The sequence below is a fragment of the Anolis carolinensis genome, chromosome 1 (genome assembly GCF_035594765.1).
Source record: "Anolis carolinensis isolate JA03-04 chromosome 1, rAnoCar3.1.pri, whole genome shotgun sequence".
NCBI lineage: Eukaryota > Metazoa > Chordata > Lepidosauria > Squamata > Dactyloidae > Anolis > Anolis carolinensis.
In genome coordinates this window covers 131,191,552-131,211,612 of record NC_085841.1, presented here as the reverse complement: position 1 = coordinate 131,211,612, position 20,061 = coordinate 131,191,552, and the positions used below count along the sequence as shown (strand labels likewise).

General features: G+C 39.4%; 1 protein-coding gene across 25 annotated transcripts in view; it reads right to left on the bottom strand.

Moving 5' to 3' along the window:
• The window catches only part of dst (dystonin), a 448,648-nt gene that overhangs the window by 89,971 nt on the left and 338,616 nt on the right, over positions 1-20,061 (bottom strand). For all 25 annotated transcript variants that reach the window (XM_062982326.1, XM_062982385.1, XM_062982334.1 and 22 more), the window contains one exon: positions 145-306. In XM_062982326.1, coding sequence (XP_062838396.1) covers positions 145-306 — 162 coding nt within the window. The remainder of the gene's footprint in view (positions 1-144; positions 307-20,061) is intronic.

Here is a 20,061-nt window from a genome sequence, read left to right as displayed (position 1 = left end):
TATTTCAAATTGTGTTGATCTCTGCAATATTTCACTATGGACTTCAAAACTGTCAGAAGCCTAATTAAAAAAATACTTAATAGTAGCTTTCTTTCTGGAACAGGAATAACAGGAAAACAAAAGCAATGAACTCAGAACAGTTACCTTCTTGTTGAGAGTTTTCCATTTTGTGTTCACATCCTCAAGATTACACTCAAGGTTTTCGATGCTAGTGTTTTTAGCTGCACTCTGAATCAGGCCTTGACCTAACCAATTGACCTCTTGTTGCTTAACCTGCAGCGGTTCGATCGCTTCTTTCTCAAATACCTGTCCAAAGAAAAGGCAAAGACACACCTGGTCTAATGACTCTGAAGCATACTAAGCACAACAGCCTCTAGACCAGAGATAAGGAGTAAAAGAATACGGCATACGTTGTGTGCAATGTTGCAAGATAGTATTTAGCTATACAGCGTACATAATAAAATGGCTCTTAATGATGTAAACTTTTAAAAAATAGTTCATGGAAATTGCATACACAGTAAGTTAAATAAGAACCAACACACTGCTAAAAAGTAACAAAACCTATATTTAAAACTGAAAGACAACATAGTAGCATGTCTATACCCTCTTAATGTGTGCACTGAATTAAATGGGACGGTGCACTGTTTGGGCACATAAAGCCAGATAAAAAAGATTACCCAGTGGGAAAAGATGCATCTCAAGACTAGAAAACGTTTCGCAACGAGTGTGGGAATCATGCAGTTCTCCAGATATGTTGGGCTGCAAGCCCCAGCCAGCACAGCTAACAATGAGGAATGCTGGGAGCTGCAGGCCAAGAACAATCGGGAGGTCTGTCTTATGGTGCATCTACTTTGTAGAATTAATGCACTTCAATATCACTAACTGCATTCAATCTGCATTCATTCTACAGTACAGGTGCAGACTTAAAGTCTATCTTTTTTGAGGCAATACAATTGGGCAGAACTAGCTGTAAGATAAATGATCATTGTCTTGCAGGTGTTGAAGCAAAGAGGAGATGAGATAAGTAGGAAGAAAGTGAGTTTTAGGCTACAGGCCAGCAACATCTAGCATCCAGGTGTGTATTTGTTTTGGGGTTTTAAGAAACAATCCCCCTCTAACTATTTAATTGTGAGAAACAAGAGAGTAAAAATACTACCTTCCCCAAAACTACAGCCCTAGCTATCACCTTTTCAGGAAATTGCACTTCAAATAATTATTTGTTAAAAGTAACTTTCTAGCCTCAGTATGCTTCCATGATCAGTCTATATTACACAAGCATATAATGAAAAAAAACTTTTTCAATATTGTTGCTGATTGTATTTTTCAATTTGAAAAACACAATTAAAAAGTCATACCTCATTTCTTTCACAAATTTGATATTTTTATCAATTTGGTTGCAACTCAGTGTTGATTAAGTGTGGGCACTGATGTTCCAATGCAATTTCTTTTAGTGCTTTTGAATGGATTTGTGTGTGTCATATCAGCAAATTTAAGTGTTTTAAAAGCCTATTAGAAGACTTTAACCCTCTTTTTACTGTTTACTGTTTACTCCCCAAAGAAATCTTAACTATTCACACATTATAAAATAAAAACATCAATGCAAGTTGTGCAAAAAAAAACAAAAAACTGTACACGATGGAGCAAATCTGATGTCATTTTGGATCTAGACTGCCAAATTCCTATAAAACCAGGATGCATTTTGGAAGGTTTATATGACCCACGGTTTTACAGCCCTGTGTTATTATTACAGATGGGACTGACATCCCCTCCTTGCAACTATATTTCCCTAGTGGTCTTCTTTGGCATCAAATTTTATATAGTCCAGAGGATGATATCATCACAACCGATCTGTTTCAACCCAACAACTAAAATAAAGTTCATCTGAGAATATGCAAGGCAAGAAAGGTATACCATATTCTGCAGTCATTAAAGGAGAAGCTCAAAATTATGAGAACAGAATATATGACTTTTGGCCCTGTAATACTGAGCCATAATGTTTTAGTGTTTTAGCCCATTTTCAGAGTTATGCCTGAAAGTACCAAAACAGCCAAATTACTTTCATATTATCAAAGAAGAAAACAGGGTCAAACATATCCAGGATACCATGGTTACTGGTAAAGTCAGATATGTATCATTCATTTCATATTAATATTTCATAGCAATGTTTATATCTATTAATCAAACATGAATGAGGGCCTCAAATGATATACGTAGATATCTTAAAATCAACAGAAAAAAAGCAACGGATATTCCCATAGTTGAAAACACCACATACGAAAATATGGAATGCACAAATACTTGGAATATGATTCTCCTCCAAAATTGGAGATATTATTATTATTATTATTATTATTATTATTATTATTATTATTTTATGTAAACCCCATTTTTTTCTCTCCACAAATGAAACTCAGGGCCCTTTCACACAGCCATATCACCCAGAATATCAAGGCAGAAAAGCACACAATATCTGCTTTGAACTGGGTTATATGAATCCACACTGTGGGATTTTATTCAAGCTGTGTGGAAGGGGCCTCAGAGATAGTTGTTCAGCAACATGTTTGGTGATTTGAAAATAGCATCTTTGTATTTCTAATTATTTATTAGAAAAGACTAAACACAGATCCTTCTTACAGCTAAAATCATAATTCATGACATGACATTTGTCTCATAATATGTTTATCTCAAAATAGAGGCTGAAAGCACAATGTCACCTTGGATAGTGAACAGAGTTTCCCCCCAGTCTGGCCCTTGAACCAGTTATATTTTAGGAGGATTTGCACTGAGATCATGAATGTTAGGCATGTGACCCACATGTGGCATTGTCTTAGGGATGGAAGAGAGATGTACTACAATGTGTTGTCAAAGGCTTTCATGGCTTGTTGTGTGTTTTTTGCACAGTATGGCTATGTTTCAGAAGTATTCTCTCCTGATGTTTTGCCCACATCAATGGCAGGCATGCTCAGAGGTTTTGAGGTATACTGCAGTTGCATTTTAATATGAATGCATGAAATCTTCACTTTTGAAACAGGTACCAACATTCAGTTATGCTTTCAAATATGTGTATCTCCTAACTGTAAAATAGATTCCTTCAACTAAAATATGCATTAAAAGGCTATTATAGGAAAGTGCATATGAGATGTGTATTTTAGTAAAATAAGTCAAAATGGACTGCATTATGAAAACTAATCGATCATTGGAAAATTATGTCCACAATTAATATACTGTATTAGGAGAAATGTGCACAAAATCCATATGTATTTTCATCTGAACCTAAAAAAAGATCTCAACGTTTGGGACAGCCCAGACATAAAGATGAATCCTGAACTTAAGACCAGAAAAATGAAAAACTCTGAGAAACCATAGCTGACAGATCCACCCTTCCCTACATTTGTGGTGTACCCCGTAGCTCTTTCATTTTGCATTTCATCATGGAAAAAGAATGGGAGTCTTCAGAACTTTTGGTGAACATAATCATTATGGGAAAGCACTTAGCATTTTGTAAAGCAGAGTCTGGGGAATACAGTACAGTACTTAAAGATGGTACACAGCATGCTCATAAAAAACCAAACCAAACCAAAATATGGAAACTTGCCTTTACTTTAAATAAATAAACAACTACTAACAAAGACAAGAATTCAAGGAGTTGCTTTAGACAATTCCAAGTGCTAGCTCAGTGGCGGTCCTGATTTCTGTTATCTGATTGGTAGAACTGTACATTCCTATGTCCCATGTGACAACCACTTTTGGCACTGCCTTTAGTTTAAGCCAAGTGGGAGATTGCTGTATGAAAAGACCCTTCCCCCTCCCATTCATACGCTTTTTCCTTTGGACCCATGGAAGGATCACAGTTCTTAGGTTCCAACTCTGTTTTTCAGATTTTGTTGCCTCCAAAAGACAATCCCATAACATTCCAAACCAAGGGTTCTCCCTAGATCTGTTTTTAAGAACACATCCATGCACAAAAACAAGGCATCAAGGTTAGGGGTTAGCAGAACAGCTCAGCAACAAGCCTACAAATAATATAAGATACAACCAAACTAAAGAAACTAGCCAAAGGAAAATAATTACAGACTTTGCAAGCATTGCTTGCTTATTACAAAGCTTTACTCTTTTTTCCTTACTTTGGACAGTGCTCAACAAACATTACTACATCTCTTGTAAAATGTATCATTTCAGAACTACTTTTTGGCATGAAGATCCAAGGAGATCATTTCAATACGTGCAACAAGCCTTTCATCTGTGCAGTTTTGAAAGCCACAACAATCTCAGCATTTCTAGTTATGCCTTTACGAGTTAACAGCGCAGTCCTTTATACTCAGAAGGTAGTCCTACTGAGTTGAATGGGACCTAGTCTTAAGAAAGAATGCAAAGGTCTCTAGCTGAAGTCCTGTGAAAGTCATACAATCAGGTCCGCCTGCCCTTGAATGGCATTGGCTGCTTGAAGCACAATTTGTATGAAAGTGGAGCGGATGGGCGAGTGGGTGGAGGGGATGCTGAACCTCAAGGCATGATGGAAGTCTCTGAATGATGGGTAACAGGCACCATCTGGACAATAAATAGTCATGCACCCAACAGCTGGAACTAATCAACCCTGTCATAAACTGCCCTTAATCAATTTACTAAAGTGACTATCTCACCAATTCCAGTCTTTTAGTAATAGATTGAGAAAATAATCACAGGGATCTTTTTAGATGGAGAAACATAAAGATATGCGACCATGGTGAAACAACAGAAAAAAAACTTAAGTACATAAAAGTTGATATATTTTTATAACAAACACATGTATGTCTTGAATTACCTTATGAGACAACATGCCATTGCAAAATGTATCCAAGGTTTGTCCTATCTGCATGCCGGTAGTCCAGAAAGTGATTTCAGAATCACCTGGATCTGCTTTTTGACAATGTGGGATCAAAGGCTGACTAGACAGTTCTATTTCTTTTGAATCTGTAAGGATCATGTTATCTTCCTCTGCTTCAAGCACAACTGCATATGTGGCTAACTTCTTATCACTAGTATGCAAAGCTGCTTCTTCATAGTAACTATCTGGGTCCTGAGGTGAAATGTCCAAGAAATCCTTTTCAATCATCCTGTCACAGGTTTCTAATGGCTCATTAACTTCAAAGCTGTTCCTCACTTCCAATCTCTCTAAAGTGACATCAAGCTCTCTTTCACTGTCCTGGAGCCATTTTGCATGAGATAAGAGATCCCCTTTCAAAGGTTTTAATGGACTGCCATGCCCATCATTTCTCTCCAGTTTAGCTTCAAAATTCCAGAGAGAATCTTGTTCTGTTAGCTCTCTCTGTGAAACATTCAGCAATTTCATTTGATAATGTCCATTGACAGGAACACTTCTGGAGGTAAGCAATGATATTTGTTGTTCACCACTAGAAAGAGCTGGAGAAAATGCTCCAAATCTATCTAATAACTGAACATCTTCTACAGAAGATGTGCTTCTGATCTGAGTCTGTTCTCCCATTAGCATATCTTGTTTTTCTTCTCTTTCGGCAGGAGGACTACACAGTCCAGAGTCATCTTCTGAAGTTAGAGAATTTGTCCCATATCCACTTGGGACCGTTACTGATAAACCTGATATATCAACAGTTCCACCAACGGAAGATTCAATTTTATTTGCATAGTCTGCAAAGTTTGGTGGGACAAGCATTCTCCAGGATCTCCTATGTTCTTTCTTTTCTGTGTGATACTTGGCTTTGGGCAAGCCAGCTGTTCGAATGACGTCACCATTCAGCTTAAGGGAATCAAAGATCATTTTTTCATCTAGCTTATTAGCTTCCCTTCCTCGGAGTTCAAACACGCTAGAGGAAGAGAGGGCACCATTGGAGCACAAGGTACTAAGGTCCAGTGTTCTGTGACTGTATGGCAAAGTCCGATCTGAGAAATGCCTGGAGGAGAGGCTACCTTTAGAACCAGAATCAATTTGTTCATTCAGTCGAACAGTATCATAGATTGACCTCTGAGGAACATAACAGTCCTCAATATTTATATCTTCTTCTTCTTCGTCACCTTTGCCCACACAAGGAGGATTCTGGCGTAAACAGTCTGGCCTGCTCAGTGGCTTCCCCATTTCTGCAGGTATTTATAAACCTAGCATTATTGTTATGCTGGGGATGTGCAACATATACAGAGTAAAAGCTATCAGAGCACCACTTTGAAGAACTGCAATAAACCTACTCTCAACAGAAAGAGGCATCTATACTAAACACAAGATATAATTTATGAGGTGGTTAAGGTAATGATCAGTGCATCAGTGTAAAGGAAAAGAACATGTTTACCTGGTTGTGTTTCAAATACTTTTCTCCTAACATATAAAGTGCTTGAGCTTAAGCAAAGGGAGACAGGGAGAACAAGAAAATCTTTGCATTCTAGAGAATACTAGCTCAATATGTGTGCAAATACACATACACATGCACACACATTTCCCCCCAAATGAAGAAATCCCAGCAAGAAAGTCCCAACAAAATCTGTAAGTGGCTTAAACAACTCAGGACTTCCCACAAAGCATTCCATGTTGTTTTTCAGGTCAAAATGTATGCCTTAAATCTCCAGATTAAGTCTTCAAAATGAATCAGCATTATACCAGGCAGCCCATTATCTTCAGGAGGTGACAGATTAACTGTAATCCATTTAAATGGCTTGCAAAATTCCATCTCCTTTATAAATACACCATGTTGCAGAAGGAAAATAAGCAAAAAGAGCTGTGGATGGTGATGACCAAGGCACAGAGAAAGTCTCCAAAGAAAATGAAGGTATATCCAAAAAGGTAATAGCTGTAACAAAAAAAAAGCAAGAGGCTATTCCTTTTTTTGGCAGTAGCTGTAAATAATTTCAGTTCAAAAGGCCGTTGATTTATCCTGTTCTTATAGCTTCTCTGGGAAGCAGCCAGAACATCCATAGGGGGATAGAACAGTCTTCGGAGCAGTGAGATCAATGAAATGTAAAAGCCCCTTTTAAAAAAGAAACCCAAAATATCAGAGAGAAAAACTTTTCCCAATTCACTTGCAGGACATCCTCCTGGAAACTTGTTCTCCCGATTAAGGCAGCTGTACTGAAGGAAGCACCCTGCGTTTCTTCCTCCCCTCCTGCACAAAGGCACAACAGATTTACATTCTGTTTAAATTCAGCCAAACTTTGGCATCCAGTGTAGCTAAAAGAGTGCGGTCACTGTTTGTTCCTTCTTTCCGAAGCCCAGCTGAAGCTCAAGAGGCATAAAAGGAGCTTCCCTCAACCAACGCTTCCATGGACTGCCCAGCGCAGCTGATAAGCTCTCCGGCTCTCCCTGGTTTCTTATGGTCTGACAGGCATCCTCCCAACAGCGAGCTGAAAAGAAACGCCCTTTCTCTTCTTTAGGCAACATCTGCTCCTATCCTATTCGTTCCCCGAGTATTAGCCTAACTGAGCATTAGTAGGGGCCTGACCTCTTAGCTCTTCTCCCTTATGCTCCCTGCAACCCCCCTTCCCATTGCCGCCCCCTGACTTAACGTAGCCACCTTTCACTTTTGCTGTTTGTCTTGTCTCTGAACAAGGCTGAGCCTTTTCATTGGGGAGGGAAGAACACAAAGGAGCAAGTTCCTGTCGACACCCTGCCCATCAGACCATGTTGTACAGCTCTGGAGGAAAAGGGGAGGTGGGGACATGGGCAACAGCTTAGGAACTCAATGGAAAAATGTGCTAATTAGTTCAAAATGTCAAAAAATCACCACACGTCACTTAACCGGGAAACCTGACACCGTGCATGTTGGGCTGGGACGCTTTCTCAAACATCGAAGAGCCACATGCTTTGGCTTTGTTAGAGAAAGCCCAACATTGTAACTGCTCTAATAAAGAAAAATATAGATCTCTTTCAAGTTGACTTATAAAATGTCTAATAAGGGAACGTGACATTAGAAGTCACCAAGCTTTATATTGCAGAGGCAACTGAACAGACATTCTTTTAAATCTTTTCCATAATTCAATTTAAATTAAAAGCTGACACAAAAGCAAGTGCTAGTGAGTTCAATTGGACTTGCTAACAAGTAGAAATGCATATAGGATTACATCCTTAGTTTGAGATTTGTAAACAACTGTTCACAATTGGAGACTGGGCATACAAATAATATGTTTGGACCTGCTGATGCTTAAAAGATGTATAGAGTTGAATTTTAATTGTTAATTAAATTTGGAATTTGTCTGTGTTGATCCTTTCCCCTTTCCTCATAACTGCACTCAATCTGTTTATTACTAAAAATTGAAATTAAAGAAAAAAAGATTTGTATGTAAACATTATCAGCATTGGGTTACTGTGAGTTTTTCGGGCTGTAAACTCTAAAATCAGGACAGTAAATAAAAAACAACACTAAAAAAGGGGGAATTCCAGACAAGAATCAATCAGGGCCAGCTAATCACCTCCCAACCAGGAAGCAGCTAAACTTTGAAGCTGCAAGGCTATTCAATGTTAATCAAGATGATCAATTGCAACATTCACACTTGCCTCAAACAGACAAGAGTTCCTTCTCCCACCCTGGACTTTCCTCAGATATATAAACCCTAGTTTCAAACAAACCTCACAACTTCTGAGGATGTCTGCCATACATGTGGGTGAAATGTCAGGAGAGAATGCTTTTGGAACATGGCTATACAGCCTGGAAAACTTACAGCAACATAATGATTCCAGCCATGAAATCCTTCAATAACACATTATCAGCATTCTGGAATTGGAGGTTTAGGTCTTTATGAAAGGCTAATTAGGACTGAATCAACACCAAGGGCTGTGTATTTGCTCAAAACAGCTACTTTGCATTTGTTTTCATTTTCTAAATACAGTAGAGTCTCACTTATCCAACATTCGCTTATCCAAAATTCTGGATTATCCAATGCAGTTTGCCTCCCGCCCCGATCCACAGCTGTTTCTCTAGGCAGCAAGGACTGAACTTTTTATGGATTTAATTTCCAACAATGTGGCTACTGTAAGTTCATTTTATGCAATTCTACCTTTATTTGTAGTCAATTTGTTTTTGTAGCCAATGTTTTTGTAGTCAATGTTTTCAATATATTGCAATGTTTTGGTGCTAAATTCATAAATACAGTAATTCCTACATAACGTTACCGTGTTTTGGACTGCTTTTTCTGTTGATTTGTTGTAAAACATGATGTTTTTGGTGCTTAATTTGTAAAATCATAACGTAATTTGACATTTAATAGGCTTTTCCTAAACCCCTCATTATCCAACATTTTTGCTTATCCAATGTTCTGCCAGCCCGTTTATGTTGGATAAGTGAGACTACTGTAGTACAAAATATCATCTTTCATTTATTTTTTTAAAGCAAGTGAATCAATTTGGCACATTAAGAAGTCGGCTTTCAGATCCAAACTGTCAAGTCATCAAACCAGTTCAGTGATTCAGATGCACACATGACATGACATGACACATGTCAATTGCTCATTCATTTCTAGAAGAGTGTCCCATAAGCATATCCAAATGAACATGCAAGGCATTCCGAATATCCAAGAGAGCAGTCAATGGCTACAATCTAAAATCCTTTCAGTATAGCGTAAATATCATACTGCGGAAATATGCTAGGACAGCACTACATAATCCTCATGTGGAAAAACAACACTGCACAACATGTGTCAAGAAGTGAGTGCTGTTGTACAAGTGCAAGCACAAGGAACAGATACATGTGCGTGTCACAAACAAGATGCCAACCAATATCTGATAATAGACCATAACAGGAAAAAGTAAAATGTTGGCTGGGGATGCTGGGAACAACCATCCCAAAAGTTACTTTTCCAAGCTCTACAGCAGGGATCCCCAAACTTTTTAAACAGGGGGCCAGTTCACGATCCTTCGGACTGTTGGAGGGCTGGACTATAGCAATAATAGTAACAACAACAACAACAACAAAGAGGGTTGGAAGAGACGCTTTGGGCCATTGAGTCCAACCCCCTTCTGCCTTTGTGCACCAAAAGCACAAGCAAAGCACCCCTGACAGATGGCCACCCAGCCTCAATGTGCACACTGATGTGCCGTGCCAAAAGATCTCAGCTGGCATTTGGAAACAATAGACATTGACAATATTACGATCTGCCAACTGCAAAAGGCCACCCTACTGGGATCTGCGCGCATCATCCGAAAAAACATCACACAGTCCTAGACACTTGGGAAGTGTTCGACTTGTGATACGAAATCCAGCATATCTATTTTGTTTGCTGTGTCATACAATAATAATAATAATAATAATAATAATAATAATAATAATAATAATAATAAGGAGGTTGGAAGAGACTCCTTGGGCCATTTAGTCCAACCCCCTCTGCTTTTGTGCACCAAAAGCACAAGCAAAGCACCCCTGACAGATGGCCACCCAGCCTCAATGTTAATAATAATAATAATAATAATAATAATAATAATAATAATAATAATAATAATAAGAGTTGTAAGAGAAGAAGAGACCCATTGGGTCATTTAGTCCAACCCCCTTCTGCCCTTGTGCCATGGGGGCCGGATAAATGGCTTCAATGGGCCGCATCCGGCCCCCGGGCCTTAGATTGGCGACCCCTGCTGTACAGTGTGTATAGTTTACCATAGTAATAGCATGAAGGATTTTTAAAATTGTTACTATTCATGAGCAAAGGGAATTGGGGGTCTTTTTCAGAGAAATATGCATTTGATGGGTTAGCATTGAACCTTAAGAGTCCACCCATAAAAAAAGTTGTCATTCCCAATCTGGAATGAATTTACGATAGTTGACTACAGATTTGTTGCACACATCCCACTATTTCCCAAGAAAGCACCTGAATTGGGTGAAGTTAGATACAGAACAGAGCTAGGCTTTTCTTTTAAGTAAATGGAAGAGACTGGATATATAGGACTTCCTTGATGATATCAGAACACAGCAAGACTTCTAGACCAGAAAAACCTATACAATGAAATAGCCCAACCAAGCAACATCCACAACAGAAACAAGAATGATGGTTTTGTGTGTGTGATTAATTGTATGTGTTTAAACTCTAATACAGATAGCAATGGCCTTACTTACACTGCCATATAATGCAGTCTGAAACTGCATTATATGGTGAATGTAGAATTATATAATACCATTCCGTATTTTTTAAAAACGCTAAAATCAGGACAGTAAATAAAGAACAACACTCAGAAAACAGGGGAATTCCAAACATGAAACAATCAGGGCCAGCTAACACCTCCCAACAAAAGATTCCCCCAGGCAGGAAGCAGCCAGGCTTTGAAGCTGCAAATCCATTCAATTCTAATAAAGGTGGCCAATTGCAACATTCACACTTGCCTCAAGTAGATAAGTGTTCTTTTTCCCACCCTGGACACTTCCCAAATATATAATCCCCACTTGCTTATGCCTAGTTTCTAACAGACCTCACAACCTCTGAAGATCACTGCCACAGATGTGAACAAAACGTCAGAAGAGAATGCTTCTGGAACATAGCCATATAGCCCGGAAAACTCACAGCAACCCAAAGTTTATATAGCAATGAACATAAGTTTCATTTCAAAGTAGCATGGAGACAAAATCACATGCTGCAGGGAAGAGGTTTTTTTTTTTTTTTCGTGTCAGGAGCAACCGGAGCTGCTTCTGGAGTGAGAGAATTGGCCGTCTGCAAGGACGTTGCCCAGGGGACGCCCGGATGTTTTGATGTTTTTACCATCCTTGTGAGAGGCTTCTCTCATGTCCCCGCATGGAGCTGGAGCTGATAGAGGGAGCGCATCCACACTCTCCCCAGGTGGGATTCGAACCTGGCAGCTTTCAGGTCAGCAACCCAACCTTCAAGTCACTTAGTCCACTACGCCATCTGGGGGCTCCAGGGAAGAGTTAACACTTCGATTTAATTAACAAGGTACAAGGCCACCATCTACGCAACCCACTTAAACCAATTTAAATATTAGTTCAAGCTCATCAACTGGAATATACCTCCAAGTCCTAATTGCCTAAGAAGTGCCCCTTGACACACTAGCAATAGCATTGAAAGGACCCTATAAAGCAGCCACATTACTAATGGTCCAGAAGGAGGGGAACTTAATGAGCTGTTAAATGATAGAAACTGACATCAATTCTATGCACTTTAATTTTAAAAAGTGCAAGGAATTATTATTGAAATATTTTGCAAAACTTTTCAAGGGCTGTAATTAAACAACAATGATTGAATCTTACCTTCTCCCCATCACCATCAGGATTAAAATAATTTATTAAAACATTCAGCAAAAGATAAACTAGCTTTAAAAAAAGAATCCGCTCAATTCTTTGGCTCTTTGTAGGGAAATAGGCATGGTGTCATGAAGTACAGGAAGCTCATCGCTGAATCTTCCTTTTATCCACACAGTCAATGTGTACTTTCTCTTGAGCACAAAGGTCTGTGCTAGAAATGAATGAAAGATGAACACCATGAAAGACAATATGCCAGCCTACAGTAAGCAACTGAAAATAGACCTTTGATTGGAAACACTGGGCAACTGTCCTCCAGGGTTTTTTTTTTTTAAGAATCCTCTTTTCTTCTGAAACCACACACCAAATGATAAGATTTCAGAACTACTAGACCAGTGGTTTTCAACCTGTGGGTCCCCAGATGTTTTGGCCTTCAACTCCCAAAATCCTAACTGCTGGTAAACTGGTTGGGATTTCTGGGAGTTGTAGGCCAAAACACCTGGGGACCCACAGGTTGAGAACCACTGTACTAGACCATCTTCTTCTCAGCCAGCTCTGAGTTATACACCTTAACAGGGACTTGCCTGCACGGAATATATACCTGCTGGAGAAAACTGTTTGTGGTGGTTGGCTCTAAGAATTTCATCAGTCATGTATTCAATTTCATATTAATTTCTTCCATTTATTTTTCCATTGTGTATCTTTAGTTTCTTCCAAAGAATCTAAAGCTATTGGCTATTTTTGTTGGTGGAATCTCCATCTCCTAAGATTTTAAAGCAGAGGCTGGATGTCCATCTGTCAGGAGTGCTTTAATTGTATTTTCCAACACGGCAGGAGATTGGACTGGATGGCTCTTTGTGACTCTTTCAATTCTATTAATCTAATTGTGTCTGTTGTATCATATATCCTCTGGAATAAATTCATGTTATCATTTCAAAAAACAATGTAGGAAGAGTCTATAAAGCAATAAAAATATAAAGCAATAAAGAGTCTATAAAGAAGAGTCTTTATTCCCTCACCAGTTGTCTTGAAAAAAGTAGTGCTTGCATATGTTCAGAACAGGAGAGGTCATCCAAAAGGATCTCTATAAGTATATTTTTAAATCCAGTTAAGTTGCCCTCACATAACCTGTGGCAGATACTACAAGCAAAGAACTAGGCTAATCTTTACAGTTCAACATATAGAGGTTTCTGTAACTGCTGCCAAACACAGGATTGCATGATGTGAATCCATCCTACGCTAAGATGTCTGAGAGGGAAAGAATGAGCCTACGGAGCATTTTTAACACACACAAAAAACCCCAACGTAATTTAACATGCAAAATCAAGTATGCAAAAAATGCTGAAACCTGGGGCAGAGCTGGAGCATTCCTATTTTAGACTGGCTCTAGATTCAGCTGAACTGTTTACATGTGCTACTTCTGGGCTGTGACAGCAACAGGAGTGAGGTCTAGATCATCTCATCAGGCTCAACCCATTCAGCCCCACTGCACAGTCACCCATAGCTGGACTGTTGTTTTTCTTGCTGCAGCAGCTCAGGGGAGCTCCCAGTCATCACTGGGCACTTTTGTGGACATAACCAAAGGCACTTACATGACCAAGGAGAAGTGGGGGATGCCCTCCAAATCACTGGTCATGCAGGTGTCTGTGCTGATGTCAGCAAAGAGGCCAAATGAAAGAGAGAGTTCTCCAGAGCTTTTAACCAGCTGCCACAAAAACAGTTACAACATGAACTTTTAACCACGGAGCGCAGGGAAAAGAAATCAGTGACAACTAGCCATGTGGACAATTGGGCCAGTTTAAATTAGAGCCCATCTAGCTGTATATACTACCCAGAAGTATGGGGTTGCGGCAGTTTCACTGAAACTTCGGGGCATCCCCCTATTTCTCCTAACATGGGGAAAAACTAGGTTAACCAGTTTTATGTATTGCCGAAGCTTTTCATGGCTGGGGTGTTGTCCGGTTTCCGGGGTGTACGGCCGTGTTCTAGTAGCATTTTCTCCTGACATTTTGCCTGCACCTCTGGCTGACATCTTCAGAGGATTCAGTTTTACCCTCGTTACCAACTTGGAAGTCCCTGGATGTCCAGGTGGGACTTCTGGTTGAAACCTGCAGTGTAGGGCAAACGTAGAGCTAGATACCAAGATTTCAGGGAAGGTTTGCTCAGAGATTGATTTAAAACTGTGATTGTATTCTGCTTCAAAAGCAAATAAATGACACATTACACTTGTAACTCTTGGAATATATAGTTATAATGTTGCTCCCTAACATCCTACACTTATTCTACCAATTAGGTTTTAGGGATAGGGCCATGCTTTCTGAGAAAAAACGGAAAGCTTTGGGGATTCTTTCACAACTGTCAATTACAGGTTGGATTGATTATATCCTTATTCTGTAAATGACATCATTGTCCATATATTGGCAGAAGGAATAGGACTAAATGAGGCTTAGACTCCTGGTAACTTTAAAGGTGGATGCATCTAACATGGTAGCTTAATTTTCCAAAATGCACAAGCCCTCTCTCGAATGCAGCCAATGTACTGTAGAAAACAAATACCTTCAGTAATGGAGAAAGTCCAAGCAAAACTGACCTCTTATCAATACATGCCCAACTATAACTGATATCTTGTCTCTTCCTTTTAAGTGTCCCTGTTTCTGCACTGCTGTTACATAGAAGGACTCACCAGGGTTAGAAGGCACGATCATCAAGTTTGCAGACGACACAAAACTGGGAGGGATAGCTAACACTCCAGAAGACAGGAGCAGAATTCAAAACGATCTTGACAGACTAGAGAGATGGGCCGAAACTAACAAAATGAAGTTCAACAGGGACAAATGCAAGATACTTCACTTCGGCAGAAAAAATGGAAATCAAAGATACAGAATGGGGGACGCCTGGCTTGACAGCAGTGTGTGCGAAAAAGACCTTGGAGTCCTTGTGGACAACAAGTTAAACATGAGCCAACAATGTAATGCGGCTGCTAAAAAAGCCAATGGGATTCTGGCCTGCATCAATAGGGGAATAGCGTCTAGATCCAGGGAAGTTATGCTCCCCCTCTATTCTGCCTTGGTCAGACCACACCTGGAATACTGTGTCCAATTTTGGGCACCACAGTTGAAGGGAGATGTTGACAAGCTGGAAAGCGTCCAGAGGAGGGCGACTAAAATGATTAAGGGTCTGGAGAACAAGCCCTATGAGGAGCGGCTTAAAGAGCTGGGCATGTTTAGCCTGCAGAAGAGAAGGCTGAGAGGAGACATGATAGCCATGTACAAATACGTGAAGGGAAGTCATAGGGAGGAGGGAGCAAGCTTGTTTTCTGCTGCCCTGCAGACTAGGACACGGAACAATGGCTTCAAACTACAGGAAAGGAGATTCCACTTGAACATCAGGAAGAACTTCCTCACTGTGAGAGCTGTTCGACAGTGGAACTCTCTCCCCGGGGCCGTGGTGGAGGCTCCTTCTTTGGAGGCTTTTAAGCAGAGGCTGGATGGCCATCTGTCGGGGGTGCTTTGAATGAGATTTCCTGCTTCTTAGCAGGGGGTTGGACTGGATGGCCCATGTGGTCTCTTCCAACTCTACTATTCTATGATTCTATGATTCTATGATTCTATAAGCATAAGTAAATCCCCCAGTAGCAATCAGGACACTTGATTAAAATCATTTGTCTGTTTATTTTTAATTTTTAATTTTGTCTCCTGCATTTTCTCCAATACTGCAATCCAAAATGCAGTCCAAAATGATAAAAAATGATAAATACAATATTCATGACTGTCAATAGAAACAGTAAGGAACTCAATACAAAAAATCAGCAGCAAGTTAATATCACTGTAGCAACTTCAGGTCTTCCCAAAGAAATTCGCAGAAGAGCCAAATTCTAATGTGCTGGTGAAATTCATATTGTGATGGGGCAAGACATAACTGGATGGGGATCCCAAAATATTTGCAGAGCAGTTGAAAAATGTCCTACTGCTAATCCTATCTGTCACTGAGGCAGGGGTGTGTGCAGAAAAGCCAATGACAATGACTGGGAAGTACTAGTGCAAATATATGTGAGGAAGTAGGTAGTAATTTAAGTACTGTGGTTATTTGTAATTTAGGCTTTAATGGTACGAATGAATACCTTTAACTAAGCCCAGAAATGACTAACTAGCCAACACAGGAAAAATAATATTGGAATCATATGCTCTATTCACTTATCTCCTGATAACATATGGTCAACAGGACTCTGAACCAACTGCTATTTCCAGATGCTTCCCAAAGATATACAAGTGGCATGCACTTTACAGTACTGTAGTCTACTCTGATTTTCAATAAAGCATGAATTATGATAGCAGGCAAAATAAACTAATAGTCTGTTTCCCTTCAGTACAACAGAAGGGAAAATTCTGGCCTATCAGGACTGTGCAGAAACACAAGTTCACTTATCCAAAAACTTGGGATGAGAAATAGTCCATACTTTGGATTTAAAATTTTTTTTAAATGCTTGCATACTCATAATGAGATATCATAAAGATGAGATCCAAGTCCAGCCATGAAATTCATTTCTGTTTCAAATTCACTCTAACACATTGCCGGAGGTAATTTTATACACAATGTTGAGCATGAAACGAAGTTTGTGTACACTCGCATTAGAAAGCAAAGCCCATGTAAACAATTTTGGATTTTGGATTATTCTGGATTTTGGAATTTGGGAGAAGCAAAGCTCAACCTGTATTTCTATTTCCTGAGCAAGCCATTATGGAACAAAAATTTAAGCCCTAGAGTCCAGTGCTGAGTAATTTCGTTTTCCTTCAGACATTGGGGAATTTTGTACTTACTGGAGACTAAAATAAATCTGCTTGACAACTTTCTTGGATGTGAGCCTGGATTAAAAGACAAAAAACAGAACTATGCTTGATAGAAGAACTGCGTAGCTCCTGGCTTACTGTCTTTGCCTTTACCCTGACTTACTGATCTGTACTTTTCCTGATCCTGGAAAATCTAGCTTGGATAGACCCTCCTCACAACTTAATCTTTGGCACGATCCCAGATTGTGACTCCTGGACAACCCCCAGGAACTAATGCTTATCTCAGTCTTCTTGGCTTTCACTCAGGACTTTGCTTGACCTCCCTCTGTCATGGGAAGAGTTTGTATTTCATCATCTGCAGTAAATAAATGTAATTAATATCAACCATAGATAAGTGAGTGTGTGCCAGCTGTCAAGAGACAACACTAGAATTATAGCCTCTTATCTCCAGTATCTTTTATCTGGAATTGTTTAATATTAATATGCTACTCTGGATAAGACCCCATTTCTCCCTGCATGCCTATACTGTGGGATGCTTGAAACTGTGTTCATTATACTTTGTTATGCTCACAGAAAAAGATTCAGGATGCATTTTGAATAGATATAAAAAGACAATGGTTGTGTTCTAGGGCTGCCTCACTTACTGCAATCTGTTAAGGTAAATACTTATCTACTACAATAGTACTGAATCTTCTTAACAAGATATTTTAACAATAACAGCAAAATAAGGAAATCGAAAGTGTCTCAAATAACCCCAGGTTATTTCAGACTCAATTAAATAGTATGGTGGATCTCCAGACTCAAAGTAGAGATAGGCAAACAGTCTACACACTACATCCAGCTTGGCAGAGCACTCAGTACTTTCTGCGAATGGAACAAGCAATGGGTGCATTCCTGTATCTCTTGCTCTTTAGCTAGCTTTAAAATGATCAATAATCATATGTGAGAAAAGTCACCATTAAAAAAAACCCCAAAGCAAAACAGAAATCTGAGGATCTCCAAAGTCAAAGGTCAGATGCAATGTTTTAAAACAGCATTTCTAAAAAATTCTGCCAAAGGAACATCCAAACTATTAAGAACATGTCCTATCCTTTGTTAAACTGTTTAAAATTGAAAGCTTAACTGATGCAATTCAGATACATTTTAAAGATGTAACTATTTTTCAGTCCTTTAAGTTCTTCCTTTGTAGTTAAAGAGAACTTACATCTACAGCAGAAAAAAAGCACCCCCTGTTGGGATAAACGTAAAATTACTTATAAGTAATTCTTCAGAAACTGAGGCTGCTTCTACATTGACCATATAATACAGTTTGAACTGCGCTGAACTCCATTATAGGGCCCAATCAGAAGGCCCAAAAACTGGGACCTGTCTCTGTTTAACTGAAAGTGCCCAAACGATGCCTCCAGCAAAACCGAATTAATTAAACATCTGGTAAGATCTGGATCTTAGGTAAGATTTGATTCTTACCAAGTACAGGCCCTGTGTGGATTGGGCCCAGGGACCGCATCAAGCCATCCCCAGGCCCAATCCACATAGCTATCTTGGGTTTTTCGGGCTCCAGGACCCCAAAAACCCAAGAGGGTACCCCTCCCTCCCTCCAAACCTCAAAATAACCCCTTAAAAGCCAAGCTCCTCCCCCACTCCTGGCGCATCATTTCCTTGTGACAGGAGGGCACAATGAGGAAAATAATGGTGACCAGAAAGATTTAAAAACTTTTACGGGCTTTGGGGTGGCTGCATGCATTCTTATTGGGATGGCATATAAACACCCTCTGGAAAGCCTTTTTTTTAAGGGGGTGTATGTGCACTCAAATCTGCGCCAGAGCAGGTTTAAAAAACCCACTTTTGTGCAGATTTGAGGGCAGTCTGGAAGTGTCCATATCATCAGTATAGAACCACATAATGCAGTGCAATGCAGTTCAAACTCAATTATACAGTTCTACAATGACCATATAATGCAGTTTAAATGACATTATATGGTCAGTGTAAAAACAGTCTATCTTGTAAGCATGTGATTCACAAACCAAAATAGAATAATCCAACATGGAACAAGATACAGGTTGTATATATTTTATCTAAAACACTTGGAACCAGAATTGTTTGGGATTTTAGATTTTTTTCAGATGTTGGAATATCTATATTTACATATATGCACATAATGTGATCTCTTGGAGGGGATCAAAGTCTAACACACAATTCAATTATGTTTCATATACACTTTATAAACATAGCCTGAAGGTAATTTAATACAAGAGATTTAATCACTTTATGCATGAAACAATTTTTGTATACGTTAAACCAGGGGTCCCCAAACTTTTTAAACAGGGGGCCAGTTCATGATCCTTTGGACCGTTGGAGGGCCGGACTATAGTTGGCCACCAAGCAATAATAATAATAACAACAACAACAACAACAACAACAACAAAGAGGGTTGGAAGAGACCCTTTGGGCCATTGAGTCCAATCCCCTTCTGCCTTTGTGCACCAAAAGCACAAGCAAAGCACCCCTGACAGATGGCCACCCAGCCTCAATGTTAATAATAATAATAATAATAATAATAATAATAATAATAAAGAGGGTTGGAAGAGACCCCTTGGGTCATTGAGTCCAACCCTTTCTGCCTTTGTGCACCAAAAGCACAAGCAAAGCACCCCTGGCAGATGGCCATGGCCACCCAGCCTCAATGATAATAATAATAATAATAATAATAATAATAATAATAATAATAATAGATGGTTGGAAGAGACCCTTGGGCCATTTAGTCCAATCCCCTTCTGCCTTTGTGCACCGAAAGCACAAGCAAAGCACCACTGACAGATGGCCACCCAGCCTCAATGTTAATAGTAATAATAATAATAATAATAATAATAATAATAATAATAATAATAAGAGGGTTGGAAGAGACCCCTTGGGCCATTTAGTCCAATCCCCTTCTGCCTTTGTGCACCAAAAGCACAAGCAAAGCACCCCTGACAGATGGCCACTCAGCCTCAATGTTAATAATAATAATAATAATAATAATAATAATAATAATAAAAAAGAGGGTTGGAAGAGACCCCTTGGGCCATTGAGTCCAACCCCCTTCTGCCTTTGTGCACCAA